At 35.7% G+C, this 17804-nt stretch overlaps 1 protein-coding gene across 1 annotated transcript; it reads right to left on the bottom strand.

Annotated features, from left to right (window-relative positions):
• Positions 1-3036: 3036 nt before the first annotated feature.
• On the bottom strand, positions 3037-5370 carry LOC132643794 (uncharacterized). Its single transcript, XM_060360324.1, has 6 exons — positions 4966-5370; positions 4801-4870; positions 4524-4722; positions 4103-4380; positions 3653-3834; positions 3037-3444 (listed from the first exon to the last, which is right to left on the bottom strand). The coding sequence occupies exons 1-6, from the start codon at positions 5368-5370 to the stop codon at positions 3037-3039; spliced, it is 1542 nt and encodes a 513-aa protein (XP_060216307.1).
• Between the last annotated feature and the right edge of the window lie 12434 nt (positions 5371-17804).

Below are 17804 nucleotides of genomic sequence, written 5' to 3'. Positions count from 1 at the left end.
GCTGTGAAATGATCTTAGGCCTTGTTTGTGTTAGGAACCCCTGTTTAGCCTAAATATAAGCCTGCCTATAGATTAATATCCCTTGTTAGCCATTTTGAGCCTGAAAACCTGTTCTTTGATTAGCCGTAACAAGTCGATACTCGTTCTGAATATCCATCACTTTGCACCCGGTCCCTCCTTGGCACGAAAATAATAAGATTGAGGCTAAAAGCCTAAGTTGGGGGTGATAGGTAGACTAATAGGATCATGAGGCCTAAGCCTAAAGTGGGGTTGAAGTAAAGTGCCTAGTTAAAAGGCAGCGGTGTGGTAAGTGTAGAGAAAAAAATGAAAAAAAGAAAAAGAGAAAAACAACAAATAAAAAAAAAAAAGAAGAAGTAGAATTGCAATAAAACCACACCGAGGCAACAAAAAGAAAGAAGGGAAGAAAACAAAAGGCGAAAAGGGTAAAAGAAAAGAACAAGATTTAGTGTTCAAGGAGGGTGAGTCACAGTTAGCCAAATATCTATCCTACCTGTCCCCAAGCCTACATTACAACCTTGAAAAAGTCCTAGTGTGATCACAGCCAAACTGTCCAAAGTCGAGGGCGCTGAAAATAAGGGCAAGCTTATGGTATTTGCATGTATAGCTAGAGAATTTCTTTGTGAGTGTTTCTCTTCTCCTTTGTCTTCTGTCCCATTCTGTGTGTACATATATGTTGGGACATTCTTTAGTCTTTGTGTGGGCATTAGAATTTGTTAGTGACTGGTTTCCCGTGAGTCTTGATTCGTGTGCGCTATGGTTTTTTTTATAACTAGATGTCATAAATTGAAGCCTCATGGTTAGTTGCAACGAGTCCTTGATTGGTTTTGTCTTTATTGGGGGGAGAGTCATTGTGATACACTTGATATGCCGGAAGTTAATTACCACAACCACTGTAGACAGCTTTACTTTGTTATATCGAGACATTTGTAGATTGAGTCTGTTAGTTGACTTGCTTGAGGACAAGCAAAGACTTTAAGTTGGGGGTGTTGATGTGCCGTTGGCACATTTAATGCTCTTTAACTCTAAGTTTTACTTATTTTCGAACAAGTTTGTGTTAGTTTGATGTGTTGTGCAGGTATTTTGAAGTTAGAATGCTCGGAAAGCGAAAGAACCAGGAAAGTAAGCAATCTATTCTGATAAGCATAAGGACGGACCGTCAACATGCTCGACGGTCCGTCGAGTTGCCTTGTCGATAAGTTCCTGCAAAGTGACAAATCATCAGGTCGTCATCAGATCGTCGACTTGCACCGTCGACATAATCGACAGTCCGTCGAAGTGCTTCGACGATAGAGTTCCTGCAGAGTGAAAAAGAATACTTAGATCGTCATTATGGTCGTCGAACATGTCAACGACCGTCGAAGTGCAAAGACGAACCATCGAAGTGCAACCGAGCTGGAATAGGACTGGGATTGATTATTCCGATTTTGACTTGTATAAATACCTGTTTAGGTTTTATTTTTTAGACTTCTGGAGTTTTAGACTTGTAATAACTACTTTTGAGTTGTTATAGCTTTTGAAGATTTCTAGACCATTACATTCATTACTTTCAAGTTTTATTCGTAAGTTTAATACAAAAATTCAATGATGCAATCTTCAATCTTTTATTGTTTTCTTGTTGCCATAAGTAGCTAAACACCTTTACTAAGGTTGCGAACCCAAGGATGGGTGTGTTGGGATTGGGGATCATGAAAGATATACGCATAATTGATTGTTAGGGTTTATTTGTTCTTCGTTTTCATCATATAGTTAATGGTTGCAAATATTAGCTAACGCCATAAACTTTAGTTTATTTGGGAAAATAGCTAGGGTTAGGTAAGAACAAATAACAAGAACTCAGGGCTTTAAACCTTATTTAATAAATTCACTTAGGAATAAGAGGAATTTACTTGACATAATTAACTGTTCTTCATGCGTACTTTCTTATCTTTGGAAAAAGCATAGAAAGAAATAATCTTTTCTTATTGGAAAATAGTTCAGATTCACATAGAAGTTAAGTGCATCCATACAAACTGTCCATTAGAAGTATATCAAGATCGATACCCATGATCATACACTTTATCTGACGGGGACACAACCTTGGTTCTTTTTACCCATATATTTACAACTTTAAATTTCCAGTTACTTTAAATTAGTCCACAAACCAAAACAACTATAAAACTCTTTTCTGGAATACATCAGGACTGCAAGATTAGTATAATACTTGTTTAGTAAGCTTTTCACACCATATTCTCTGTGGGATTCGACCCCAACCTCGTTGGGTTACTATATTTGACAACGTCCGCGTTATACCATTAATAGGTGTAATTTGAGCGTATCACAGTGCAAGGTGCATAGAGAGCAGACTATAGACCAGGTCTCTATCTGGTTCTGAAATAGTTTGACAATCATCAAAATACGAGTGCACTTGGAACTATCAATTTTCCTCTTTTTGATGATGACAAACGCATAGACTGATGTCCCCACTGAGAACTAGCTTCCCACGTGTTCCCCTTGCGAAGCAGATCATCATTGTCAAGGCACCTACAACATGTTAGCATATATCAATTTCAATTGGAAGACAAAATGTGTTACAATATCATCACATATCAATCTTCCAATTCTTCCCCCTTGCTCAGCACATCTTCCCACAGTTGTGAATTTTCAGCATAATTATTCAACATGTCTTCCCTTAATCACCGCATGTACAGTTCAATTCACTGGTACCTCATAATTATATCTTTCCCCTTTTGGCATGATAAAAAAGATTAAAGCACGACCAACCAGAAGTTCAGATATATTAACTTATAGCCACAGGGGCAACATAAACATGATAAGTAAGAGAAACATGCAGACAGTTAGACTGACACAGAATAGAGTAAAAATCCCAAATAAGTAATACAGATACATAGCATTGTAGACAAGTCTAAAAATGCGTAAAGGAGAAATTGGCATTAGTGCCAGAACATTGTCACATAGAACAGAAAATAGGGAATAGGATTAAAAAAGGCTCAGGAAGATGAATTTGATATGAACAAGCTAAGGAGATTTGGGCTTCTGTAAATTTTGGGCTAGGGCTTTGAGGATATTGTTCATTCGTTCACCGTTGACTCTCTGGTCCTCTATCATCTGATCCTTGAGCTCACCTACTTTCAATGATAAGCTCTCGTTATCTGACTTGAGCCTTTCAATTTCCAATCTTGCAGCTTTCAGAGCACCCTGAGAACTAACTTCTTTCTCTTTCTGAGATAGCTGGGCTTGAAGGACAACATTCTCAGCCTTTACCCTTTGTAGTTCAGCAGTAGTGATCTCTTGTGCTTCAAGCACTTTTGAGATTATGGAGAAACTTCCCATATCATTTTTCTTAGGTATACACTCACACTCTTCCAGAGTTCCCATGGAAAACATGTGCTTCTTAATGCCATTAGTAGCGTTGTCTGTCCTGACCTTGAAGTGAGCAAATACTTTGGTTAGAAGAAAACCATATGGGAGCCCATGTTGACCCCCCTGGTGCCCTCTCCACCTTGATGATATGCTCAATCATAATAGAAGGAAGGTTGATAGGTTGGTAGTTAGTCAGTGCCTCCATAATGACAAGATCTTTGATAGAGGTCTTGGTGCGACCCTCTTTTCTTGGAAGTAAGACTTTGTTTACCATTTCAAACATGAGTTGAAACTCTCCTTGCAGCTCTTTCTTCAAAAGTCTAGCCCTTGACACGATATCCCTTACCTCATTCTTGATTATCATAACCTTGAATTCCCTTAAAGCCTCTGCGTTACCATTTATAGTTCTCAACCCTTTAGTAGGACTTTCAGAATTTCTCCTAATATCTTTTCCTTCAACACCAATTTAGTCCACTAACTGATGCAATGAGAGTAGTGAGATCATCGGAGTAGCAGGGATTTGCATAGAATTAAGAGACTTGTTCCTCATACACACTAGGTACAGGTAGAACAAAGAGATGACTCCATCCCTGAAATTCAACAATTTCAATCAGTTCTTTCGTTCCAGATTTTTCTGCAACTTTAGGGTCAAACACCCTCCCAGCAACACCTTTTGTTTCCCCAGAGACTTTCTTCTCTCAATTTCACTTTGAACAACAACTTTGCTCATTTAAGGAACCAGATGCCTGAATCATCTCACTCTTTCTCTTCTTTGAAGGGTTTGATTCATTTGTCGACCTGTCACCCTTAGCTAGTGTGACCTTTGACTTACTGTTCCTCTTATTTTCCTTCTTCTTAGAAATTTCCCTTATAAGTGAGACATCTTCCACTTCTGCTTCTTTCTCTTTATCATTCCTTTTGGAAACTTCAGTTTCCACATTCACTAACTCAGTTTTATTAATCAATCTACTCGTCGTCTGAGAATCCCTAGCTCTTTTCCTGCCCTTGGCTTTACTTTCTTGAAGAGATTATTCAAGGGCTGCCCTTGCTGCATGCTTACTTTGCCTGGTTTTTGGTGCGATTCGACCAATGGTAGTTCTTACCTAGGATGTGGATCCTTTGGTTTTTTTGTCCCATTTCACCCTTTATTTATTTGAAAGACAAGAGGTATCTCATCTTCATCAGACTCATCAGCATACGCACGTCGACCATGATCCTTCTCTGGTGACATCATATTAAGAGGTACGACATCATGAGGTACAGGCTCAGGACCTAGGATCAGGTCTTGGTTCCTCCTAGGTGACCCTAGTGCCTCATCCCACATAGAAGCTATCATAGATCCTGATTCAAGGGTTCCTCGTGAAGGGGGAACTGGTCTCTCATTTGTTTCTTATGATGACCTCACATTTTCTAACTTACTCATGGTACATATGGTCTGAGCAAGTTCTTCCATGAGGGTAACATCACTACTCATCCTACAAAAACGTCCCTAACCAATCCCAGAAATAGTACCATCTACTTTTATGGGAGACTCATCCATTGACTCCTCTCCTCCTTTACCAAGATCAACAGAAGAAGAGTTACCTTTTCCACATTGTTTTTGTCAATCTGAGTGGTTTGTTCGTCTTTGTCATTTTTGACTTTTCTTTTAACAGACCCTGAAGAGACCAGGTCCTCTTTAGCTTGATTTAATTTCTTTGTGTTCTCGAAAGGTTGACTAGTAACTTCAATACTGTTGTCCTGTTCTTCTCTTTCTTCAGTCGTTTGAAAGTACTTAGACACTAAAACTGTATACCCACTGCTGACGGAGTAGTGTTTTCCGATTTGGATAGAGGTGACTGGGGAGGGTACAGTTTTTCTGCGAGTTTGACTGGAGACAGAGGATTTTGAGGATGAGGTACCAAGATTTAAATTGATGGAGGTTTGGGATTTTGGGGAGAGCATGGGTTGGTTTGATTCAGGAGGATTGGTGAATCCTTGACTCAACATAATCGATGGTTTGATTTGAAAAGGAATGGGAAAAGTAGTTTTAAGAGAGTGAGAGAGATCAGGTTTGTAATCGAAGAGGAGAGGTAAGAGGATATGTTTGGATTTTCAATTTCAATTTAGGAGAAGGGGAATGCAGTCGAGGGTATTTGAAAAGGAACAGGGATGAATGCAGTCGAGGCTATTCGCTACTAAAAAAACAGTGAATTTCGACCAAAATTTTCAACCTCACGAGGTCGAAAAAGGCCAATTTTCGACTAAAATTTTGACCTCAAAGCGCGGTCGCTAACAGTTAGGGTGAATTTTTTTTTCGACCTCACGTGGTCGAAAATTTTCGACCTCCCGTGGTTGAAACAAATTTTCTGCCTAAATTACGGAAATAAAGTTTTCGACCACGTGAGGTCGAAATTGTTATTTTTTATTTAAATATTAATAAAAAATTTCGACCGCATGCGGTTGAAAATATTTTTTTAATATAAATATTATTTAAAGTTTTCGACCTCTTGTGGTCGAAATATGAAAGAATATAAAAATATTTCGACCGCATGAGGTCGAAATTCAAAATGTTGCTTAGTTTTTCGACCTCATGAGGTCGAAATTCTAATTTCTGGGTACAATTTCGACCTCACCAGGTCGAAAATTATCAATATCTGGGTTGATTTTCGACCTCATCATGAGGTCGAAAATCTGGAAAAAAAATCCAACATTCAGCTGCCTATAGCAACCCACCTGCCAATCTCTTTCATCGACCAAATCAACAATGCAATTCATCAAAGTACTTCTACACTCATAAACTACAACATTCTACAATCAAATCCAACCTCAAATTTCAATTTAAAGTACTTCTAATTCAAATTACAACTAGATTGAAACACTTAAACATCATAAACTTAAACAACCATAAACTACATTCTACAATCAAATTCACCTTCAAAGTATTTCTAATTCGAATTAAAACTACATTCAAACACTTAAATATCATATACATATCCAAGAAAACATAGGAAAATTAGAATCCAAAAGTATACGAATCAAAAAAGTCAACGTTGGGTGTTGGAGACATGATCTGAATCCTTCTCACTATCCTCATAAACAAGACCATGAACTACGTTAGCCTGTGACATACGTCATCTACCGTGGGAAGGTCGGGGGGGAGTGGGTAGGCTGTGACCTACGAGCATCCCCGGGATATATAGGGGAGGAGATCGATCTCTGCCAGATGGACAAGGAACAAGGTACATATTAGAATAGAGATTCAGACCATTTGGTCAACAATGACATTTCTCTTCCGCCTTAATACTGACATAGAAATCTGAAATTACAACTTCCAAAAAAAAGCAAATAATCTAACATTTGCTGCTACTTTCTTGTATCTAGCAAATCTCCCTTAACTCCGGCAATTGACAACCTATTCCAAAAATAAGGACAAAAATAATAAATCATATAAAATGACAATATGCATAAAAAAAAAAACACCTAAAACCTTGTTTTCATATTTTTCACTTTCAATACATTCAAACAACCAAATATTTGTTGCAAAAACTATAACCAAACACAACTTCAAAATTCCAAATAAAGTGAAAAATATTCGGAGTTCATGGCCAAACGTCTACCAAGACCTGAACACTTCACTTCTAAGTAGACTAGCCATCTTCCAATGCAAGCAGCCATATTTTTTTTTGATGACATGGGAACCCGCAACCATGTTTTTCCTTCTTTCTTTTCATTTGGCATCACCTACAGTCTGCTAATATAAAAAATTACCATTCCAGTATGTTTCAATCTTAAACAATAAACATCTAATATCAGATTTAAAATTCAAAACATCTAATAATAATTTTGGTAAAAGTTCCCATTTTAGAAATGTGGACATTAAATTTGGGAACAGAGGAAATAGTTAGTGACTATCAAGAATTAACTTGTCCTTGAATGTGGTGCCCTATTGATTGTATTTGAATAGCTTAACTGTGTATGACTAATTATGGTGCTATTTAACTGCTTTACTGGTGATAAATAAAATACTAAGTTACCAAAAAAAAAAAATGACAATATGCATCAATGTTTTGGTTCATATGTATCACCTCTTAAAATTTACACAACAATCATAACTCATAATTGCATAAAATTATCAAACAGTACACAACAATCATAACTCACAATACAAAAGGAAGCTTAAGTATTCAGATACTACGCATCAATGTTTTGGTTCAAAGGACCTTTCTCTATTTTTCTAGCTTCATTCACATGTAAGATTCTCCAATTTGTAGTGTCAAAGACCAAAATTGAACAACAGAACATATACCTTGGGGGAGAATTCCAACAACTGGTTGATGATCTGAATATGGAATTTCAACTGCTTTTGCCGAAAAAAATTTGAAAAAAATAAAAATACAAAAGTAGTCAGCCTTAGAGGTTTGTTGAATTGCAGTACAAGCACATGAGAATTAGAAAATATGAGAAACTTTTAGTCTAATGGAATCATAGCAGAAAATGGATTCCGAGAACATATTGATTCTCCAATTTTAGCAGCTCATATGCAGCTGAGTTAGAATATGGTATCAGAAGAAGAAAAAAAAATGGATACCATTTATCTACATATATTCTCTTGAGTTGTTTTGCACCTATGGTAGGAGAACCAACTTTGAATAATCTTTCATCATCATATTCACATTTTCAACAAATCAAATTGACTATCTATTTTAGACTCATTCTCTACATTGGAATATATGCATGTGCCTTTAGTAAATGTGAAATAGGAAAAAAAGGGTTGTGCATATGTGCTCATTATATCCAATGCCTATCAATGTGGATATACTTTGAAAAGTTCTTTCAGTTCCATTCACAAAACAATATACATACATATACTTCTTTTCTATAAACAACATTACTAGCTATAGGAATCAATAACTTTACGGGGAATAATAAAAGTAGAAGCTTACTAAATACACTAACTATAGTCCTTGAATTGCTCTACTTCCTTGCAGTTCAAGTCTATAAACTTGGGACCATTTTCATCATACTCATTTGGGCACTTTATTCAAATCAAATTTCTCCGAAAATCTTTTAGCAGATGGTTGTTCAACACAAATGTTATTTCTGCTCCTCTTTTTTTCTCTAACTTCTTGATTTAATGAGAGACCAATAGAAGTATTTTTGTTCCATGTTGTATCACTTTGATCTTCTTTTCTTGCTGAGCTCTCAGATGATGTTAAAGAACTTTCAAGCGAAGGCATGATTCTGCCTTTCGATTTTTTCGTCTCTGTGTATTTTGAGATTGAACCATCAATTTCTGTTATGGCTGACAATGAAGAACTTGGACAACAACCCATGTTAACCATTGAAACTAATGATAAGATTTAACAGTGATGGAGCTTGTTCACCAAAACTAATCTCTAGCAGCCCTATAATAGTACGCACGGACAAGGGTTATGCACAAATTCATTGGTCTTGGTGGCATTGAGCGACAACACAACATCATATCTCTACAAATAGTAATTATTTCCCAAATATTTCCAACAACATTGTACTTTGCACTTTGGCTCAAATAGATACAAATGCAACACCAACAACATTTCAATTTTAATTTCAATTTACACTTCGTAAAATTTTAACAAATTAGCTACAAATGCAATCTTTAAACCAAATTAATTGGAATTTCAATTTGAATAATACAACAACAACATTCAATTTCAATTTCAATTCAAAACCCAAAAATAAAGTTAACATTCTAAACCCTAAAACAAACATTGAACAATCAATAAAGTTAACAAATCTACTAATTAAACAACAACTATACAAAGTAATGCAACTAATAATGATAAAATGAGATTGAAAACCAAAAACCAAAAAAAAAAAAAAGGACTAACCTAGCTCACTGTTCAGACGGCGGCGGCTGGTGGCTGCTCCGGTGATTTAACTGGACGGCGTCGCCTACTTGGAGAATGCCGGTGGTAGTAGGTGGCCAGAGATTGTTGCAATTTTGATTTGAGCAGCTTTAAGAAAGATTACTTTGTGCTTCTTATTCTTTTTCTCTTCTCTTTCTAGTTTTGGCTTTCTCTTGTTCTCTTTATTGTTGTATCAGATTTCTTGAGTTGCAAATTCATTTTGCAACAGAGATACGGTGGTGGGGTGGCGGCAATTTTGGGGAAATAAGTTTAGAGGGTAAAGTGTTTTTTTTTTCAAGAAAGAGGAGAGTTCTGGGGGGGGGGGGGGGGGGGGGGAAGATGAAATATTTGTGTGGGTGTACTTTTCATTGAACTTTTCCACCGCATATGGTCGAAAAAATTAAGTCAGATTTGACCAAATTTGACTTAATTATTTCGACCTCATGCAGTCGAAATTTGATTTTTTTATTTTTTAATTAATATATTTATATTTATATAATATATTTTTGTGTAAAATGATTTGTTTTACATTTATTATTTGTACAAAAAATAATTTCGACCTCATGCGGTCGAAATTATATTTTTCGTTAAAACATTGACCCCGCGTAGTCGAAATCCTAAAAAAAATAAAAATTAATTTGAAAATTTCGACCACATGAGGTCGATTTTTTTTCGACCAAAAGTGAGGTCGAAAATACCTGTTTTTTTAGTAGTGATTAGAGAAGATGTAGCGTTTTGGGGAGGATTTTCAAAAAGCTGACTTGGCACTTAAAAGACATTTTCAATTTTATACAAATGCTGAAAAGGCTACCAACCTGGGCTATAGAGACCAGGTCTCTGAGATTATTTCGGCAAAGACTCGGAATTGTGCCATGTCACTTCTGCTTATGTGTTATGAGACATCCATGTGTATATACCTATAACAGTGTAGAAGTGAGTTAGATATCACTAAAAAACACTTTTTTAATAGGATTGTACCACTCCTCTTTACCTAGCCATCTTTAGCAACGTCCTTTCTGCATTCAACCGGCGCATGTTTGGAGCTTTGCTCAGCATCTAGTGAGAATATATCAATATTTTTTCTTAGAAGTATCCCGTGTTTTGAATCACAGAAGGGTGTGTTGTCATGTTTTCTAACTCCAGTGACACAACCTCTCCTTGGCAGTTACTTGAGTGAGAAAGCAATATTCATTTTCTTGATCTCCTCCCTTTTTCACACTCAAGCCTTCCATCTCAACTACTGACTCACCTTGGGACCACATTCCAGATTGGGTCCCTTGAAATAATGAGTGGAGTGAGTTAAACTCCCCTTTTTTTGTTCAGAGAAGTTTACTACTTCTTGATGCAGCAAGAATTCCTCCTTTCCCGATTTTTGTTTAGCAGTGTCTTCATTGTGTAGATAGTTAGAGATGTCGATCTTCTGAAGTCCGTGCTCTTGTATGTCTTTTTTACTCAAGAGATCCATGGATATGATTGAGGAACGGGTCTCCTGCAATATATTCACCTTATTCAGGCTTTTCTGATGTTGATTTTCTCTTGTAGCTTCTTCAACCTGTTCGCTCATATCTATAATGCACACCACCATATCATCTCTTTCTTGCTTGGAACTGTTGAGTTTTTAAATTATCTCCTTCTTTTCTTTAATGAGTTCATGATGCTCATTTAACAATTTCTTAATCAAGGAGACTAATCTCTTATGGGGACATTCCTTTGTCTTCACTTGATCATCAAGAGGATTAACTTCAACCTTCTTTCTTTTACTTCCAGTGTCAGATTATTTACATGAAATAGAGTCTGAATCATCCGTTGAAGTTTCATTGTTGTCCTCATGGTGCCTCCCGTGGATGGGTACGGACGTCATCATACCACTCCACGAGACTCTGCTAGATATTGCTGTTGTACTCGTGAGACCGGTAACCTAGGCTCTGATACCAACTACCCAAATTACGGATCGTGTGGCCACCTACCATATTACTATCTGATAGGCGAACCCTTACCAACCCAACCCCTTCATAATGCTGTTTTGAAAACAAACACAATCAACAACAGAAAATAAAGTAAACATTACGAGGGCATTCTTTAATTATTTTAAAAACAGTTTCACTTTCCTAAGGATCTATTCTAAACCGGTACAAGAGCTTCTAAATTACAGAGAGATAACATAATTAAAAAGACATAGCTTCTGCCTTCGGAATGAGATGTACAGAAGATGAAGGAGGATTTCCGCCACCGCAAGTAGAGAAACCTTCAAGCAACACCTGAAACACACCTATACCCAAAAAGGATGTAGCAAGAGCAGTATTAGTACACCATACATACTGGTAAGCATCATAGGTCGATCAAGATTAGTTCACGCAACACGATACAAGATCAACGGATTAAACAGACGAGTGCAATCGTAAGACCTCATTATATTTTACTCATAATTAAACCATTTTGATTTACTAAGCTCATAACTCATTACTACGCCAAACAACTTTAGAAGTAAAGACCAATGGTCAACAATGATCATCATCAAGAAGGACTGCTAAGCCTATTTAACCATATCAATAAGAACGGGATAGAACTCAACCTCCCTATCAACCGACACTCAGTGGGACCATTAATTCTTATCTTATTTCCCTTACTTTATCATACTCAAAATTTAACGATTAGACTCATCCAACCCATATCCCATAATAGACACCAGACCCAAACTACTTATCAAGTACCAAGTAAGAATAGTAAATCAATGCAATTTCATATAATTCCCAAACACTTAGCCACGCTAACGGGGTTAGCTCAACCAACCTTAATTTATTTATCAGCGGGTTCTGAGGTTAATTGTAAATGCCTCATTCTCACAATCAGGAGGAGATCAATTTCACTTACCAGAATAACCATAACTATATGCCATCCAATCGGGATCAGCCTAGCCACAACCACAAAAATATGAACACACAAGTATAATGCAATCAATGTTAGTATCGTATCCGTACACACATACTAAATGGTAATGTTTAACCCATTAGCCATGACCTGCAGGGGACCCATGGTGTCCATGTACCTTCACTCCGAAATCTTACCTCTGATCACGAACCTTTAACTTAGGCCACATCCTCACCCCCTGTCAAATGTGCCTTTTCATATTTATGATATCTTTCTCATCACAATGTATTTCCATTCCACAATCGATAAGGAGTGTGAATAATCAATAAATCAATATCAGGGAACACAAGTCACCATATCACAAGTCATATCAAGACTCAAGAATCAATTCATCAATAATCATGAATAAGGGATTACTCCCAGTCCACAAGAAGGGTATATATAAACTCTTTCTTTATCTTTTCATATCAGTTCCTCACATGAATAAAACAGTCATAGAATATGAATCATATTGAAATCAAAGATATGGTCACCCTATCATGAACCACAACAGGACTTAAGAAATCGTCTTCCTAACAATTGGGGATATTCTACATAGACACATACATTAAGAATACACAACATCATGCAACAACCATGCCCAGACTAAGACTCGACTCATCAATAATACGAATAAGGAATCACTCCGAAATCCACAAGGAAGTATTACTGACGATTCTCGCATGCTCAGTGCATAAAATAACGAAAACATGAATGCTTAATGGGGACACCTACAATTTTAAGAACAGGTCACCCCCACCCATATTACAATAAGAACCTATTTTGGCCAACGTGGTACTTGCACATACCCACCCTCTAACTGGATTAATAACCAACCATAATTACTACTCATTTCCCTTTTCGTTATATCAACTACGTATCTGGTTTCACCTATTTACTTAATGGCACGAGGCCCACAGAAATCAGTATTCATCTTAACCCTAACAACTTCCATCTGAACTTCGTGTCCGAGAATCCAATCATTCTTTCTCCCGTCAATTCTATAATATATATACGATTTACTAATCAAAGTCTAACTCAAGTAAACCATAACCTACCTCGTTACCGAGCAACTATCACGAACGTTCATGGAATATCCACCATCCCATCTTGGTGCCGAAAATTGTGATAGAGAAATTTTTAAGATAGATAACCTGAAGGATGGTTGGAGAGCCTCCTCCCTCTACTCACCAAGTGGTTTACTCTGGGAATACCCTGGTGGCAGCTTAGAAGAGGGTTTTGTGGATAAAAGTTGTAAAATCCCGAAATAAAATCATTAAAAAAGGGTTCTGGTCCGCGTACGCCGCTGCAGCGGATCACTTGTCCGCTACAGCGGGACCTCTATAGCGGTGGTTCACCCACTGCGGTGAAGAAACCCACCCCGGGGTCCACAACTTTTTAACTCTCATCTAGTTCAACTACGAGTAAATAGTACACTTAAAACTCCCCCGGGGACTAGTCTTATGACGATACCTTGGGTTTTTATACACGGGCAACGGAAGGTCCAATAACGACCAGGCGGGTCGTTACATTCCACCTCTTTTTCCTTTTTCTTACAATTAAATTTGAAAAAAGAACCAATCAATAAAATTGAAAAATTTCAAGCAACATATTACGTTATCTTCATTCTATGTAATTTACTTGCACAGGTACATTGCTCGTGTATCCCATGTTCGATGTATTATATGAAGGAGAAAATGAAAACTCAAATTGATGAATGGTAAATCTATTTGGACCGATGTTTATTATAAATGTGTAAAATATAAACAATAAGAAGTTCTCTTTCAGATTATGAATATGTGTAAGAATATTATTCATTTTCAAATGGACAATTAAATTATAAATTATATTCGTGACTGAAGTAGAAGAAAACACTACAAAAAAACATTAATTTAATGTAACATAGTAATGTTTTTGACGATTTCAATTACGTAGATCTTCTAATATATCAAATATACAACTCGATAATTTCTTTGTGTTTTTATATTCCAGCAACATACAACCTAAATTCGAGTATGTGCAACATTAGCTATGGTTACAAATATTTCACGTCTAAAAGCTTTTTTCTTATCTTTAAGATACAATAGTCCCCTTCTTTTTGTCGTTCCATACATATCAAAAAGTTGTCAAATGAAAGTTACACTTCGTAGAAATTCAGAAAAAATTCGATCAACATATGTTTTCCTTATGATTGCTAGCTTATCATCGTCAATTTTATGGTGTACATCTGCAAAGGAGTAGTAGTTACTAGGATAGAATACTTAATTATTATTGATATACAAAAATTCTAATTGATGTACATAAATCATAATTGCACGTCATGTACTATTAATATGCTTCAAAATCTGTTCATATGTATATCTAACAGAAGAATATTAGTTGTGATATAATTAATTTAATCATAGAAATAAATATAAATCAACTAAATAGGATAATCAGTAATAAAATCACAATAAATAAGATAACAAGAAACATTGTGATTTTTTTAGAATTTCAGCATCATTATTATTCATTTTTATTTTTCATATAGGAAATCTATGAAAATTTTCTGCTCATGATTTTCATTATTGTTGAAAAAGTTCATATAATTACCAAGGAAACAAAACAAAAAAGGTCATATACAAAGTAACAGAGAGAATTTCTTAACCAAAAGCTTGCAGAAATTCAATATACAATTTGATGAATACTCACAGAAAATAACAGTACAGAAAATAAAATTACCTATAAAAACAACAACTCCTGTACTATATATTCTTCTACTGTTTCTTCAGGAAAGTTCTTGTATATCATTTACCATTGTTCTCTTTACTGACTCCAAATCTAAATGTGCGAAAAAGTAAAATTGGCAGAAAGTAAGCGTTTGGAAAAGTCATTCTTATAGACTATTGATGTAAATTCACTTATATATGTGGATCATTGATCGTAATTTAATTAGCTATTTAATGATTTTTGTAACAAATGGAATAACTCTTTATTACATTATTATGCCTTGGAATGTAAAAACGCACAGACTTCAAGAAGTCATAATGAGTTTCATATTCTATCATTACATTTATTTGATATTAAACGTGTAAGTCTTTTAATTTAGTACCTAATTACTTTACTGTTGAGCTTCAACACACCTTTGCAAGAAAACGAAAAGCCAGGATGGTATCATTAAAAGCTGGATATGTGAACAGATTTTTTCATTAACAACTCCCACATTCTTTCTTTTGTTTAAATTTTTCTTTTTGGTTATTTTTATTAACTCTTTCTATCTTTATCTTAATTGAATGGTTAAAAAGTCATCTAGTAACTTTTAATGGTTACTTTGATATTTTACACTTTTCACTTTGAGGCTTCCTACCCTTTTGTAAGAAACCACAAAGTAATACTCCCTCCGAATTAAAAAAAGAGTCTACTTAGTCATTTGCATACTCCTTAAGAAAATACTAATTCCTAAACAAAAATAGGTAGTTTGACTAAACTATCCCTAATTAAATGGGCATTGAAATTTAATCATATAACACTTAATAGGGGCAAATATGGAAAAACAAGCTTAATTCTTTCTTGATTTGCTAAGTGGACTCTTTTTTTTATCCAAGAAAAAAAGGCTAAGTGGACTCTTTTTTTATATGGAGGGAGTACTACTTAGTGGAGTGATATTACTACTATATATAAGCAAGAATGTAAAGTTTTTGTAGTCCTTACAATGTCATTTTTGTAATTTCCTAGATTTACTTTTAGAAGTGACATGTATTGTTGATTTGTTGTTCAACTTTAAGATTTTGTGTTATTCCTCTTTTATGTTGCCCTTAATTTAGTTTAATATTACCGTAAGACTATCACATAATTTGGTAAATAAGAAAAAATACTTTTGAGATATTTTGGAAGACTCTAATTAAAATCCCTCCCTCTCCCCACCTGCTATTTTTTTTTAGACAAATTGTCTAGTGTTCCATGCATTAAGAAAAATAAATAGTCTTACAGAAACAAAGAGTAAAGGAATAAAACAACATTAACACAAAATGAAAGAATGCTATGCAGAAACAAAACAAATAGTCACAATCTGATTTTTATTGCGGCAGAATCCATTTGCCTTGACTTGAATCCATATGTGTCAACCTCCAAGCTCTCACCAGGTGATCGAGGACCAATATCAGTACAAGAAACCCTCTGGCATGAATGGTATGGGAATCTAGTCAACAAATGTGATGATTCTCTAATGACCAGCTTTAGTAATCCTTCAAATAGTAACCATGTATAGAATTCGACTGATGATAGATTTTTCTCCAATGGAATGAACATAAATGTTAATACCACCATTGAATCCAGTTCTAATATCAGTATTCTTCCACCTTGACACTACTTGAAAAACATAGGAACTTTCAGAGCTGCTGTAAAACTGATGAACTATGATCAACTTGTAATCCTTCTGGCAGTACTAAATCTGAGATTTAATATATGTGCCTTCTCTGTGTTGATGATCTTTTTCCCAGTCGGAGGAATTCTCCAAGCCTTAGAAAACACTAAATCCCCTGCACTGTTTCTGATGCAAAAGGCTGAAGAACTTGGACCTGGATTCCCTCTAGAAGCACCATCACTATTGCATTTATGCTAATTGGTTGGAGGTCTTAACCAAGTAATTTTTCTACACACCACCAAAGATATGTACCCTTCTAAGCATTGTATCATTTGAGGCCATAATACTGGTAAGTTTTGTAACCAAGGATACTTGACTCTATCAGGCATATATAAACCTCTATTAATTTCATATATAACTTTGCTATATGACATTGTTCCTCCATGAATGACTGTATTTCTCCTCTTCCATAGTTGCCACATTATCGAAGCTGGTGCAGCTTGAAATAGGGGCCTAAGCTTAATTGCACAACCTGCATTTCACCATTTCAATATAGTCTACTGAATTTGCACATATGGACCAATAATCCCAGCTGCATCAGTAAAGTATTTCCAAATTCTTTTGGCAAATTCTCCTGTTACAATTATAAATCCATAGTTTCTTGACTTGGATTATGACAGCAAGTACACCTAGAAACTAAGGAAATTCTCATTGTTGTTAGTACATCATCAACTGGAAGCTTACACTTCCATACTCTCCATAAGAAAAAACAAACTTTGAAAGGAACACCCTTTGTCCATATCCAGTTGAAGTGAGAATTGATGTGGTCCCTATGTCTGATTAGGTCCCACACAGTAATTACTTTAAATTTACCTGAGCTAGTAAGCATCCACCATGGTTTATCAGATTGAGTTGACTTATTTCCTGCATTTAACTCCTGCAGTACATGATCTGTAATCTATTGAGGAAATAATTTCTGCATTTTCTGAATTCTCCACTAGCCATCCTCTATCAACTCCTCTAAATCTTCAACAGTTTCATCAAAATTGTAACCAGTAGGCAGAATATGATATAATGCACCTAGTTTTGTCCAGTTGTCATGCCAATATTAGATGTACCGCTCTAACTTCCCACCATATAGCATGATCAATAACATCTCTAGCCTCCAACATATATTTCCAGTTTTGAGACTCTCATTTCCATTGAACTGTCATGGGATAATACTTCTTGCAATATTTATTTCATATGAAATTAGCCCATAAAGAGCTGTTGGTTCTAAACTTCCACCATAATTTTCCAAACAT

This window comes from Lycium barbarum, chromosome 6 (genome assembly GCF_019175385.1).
Source record: "Lycium barbarum isolate Lr01 chromosome 6, ASM1917538v2, whole genome shotgun sequence".
NCBI lineage: Eukaryota > Viridiplantae > Streptophyta > Magnoliopsida > Solanales > Solanaceae > Lycium > Lycium barbarum.
This window is presented reverse-complemented; position numbering and strand designations above follow the sequence as displayed.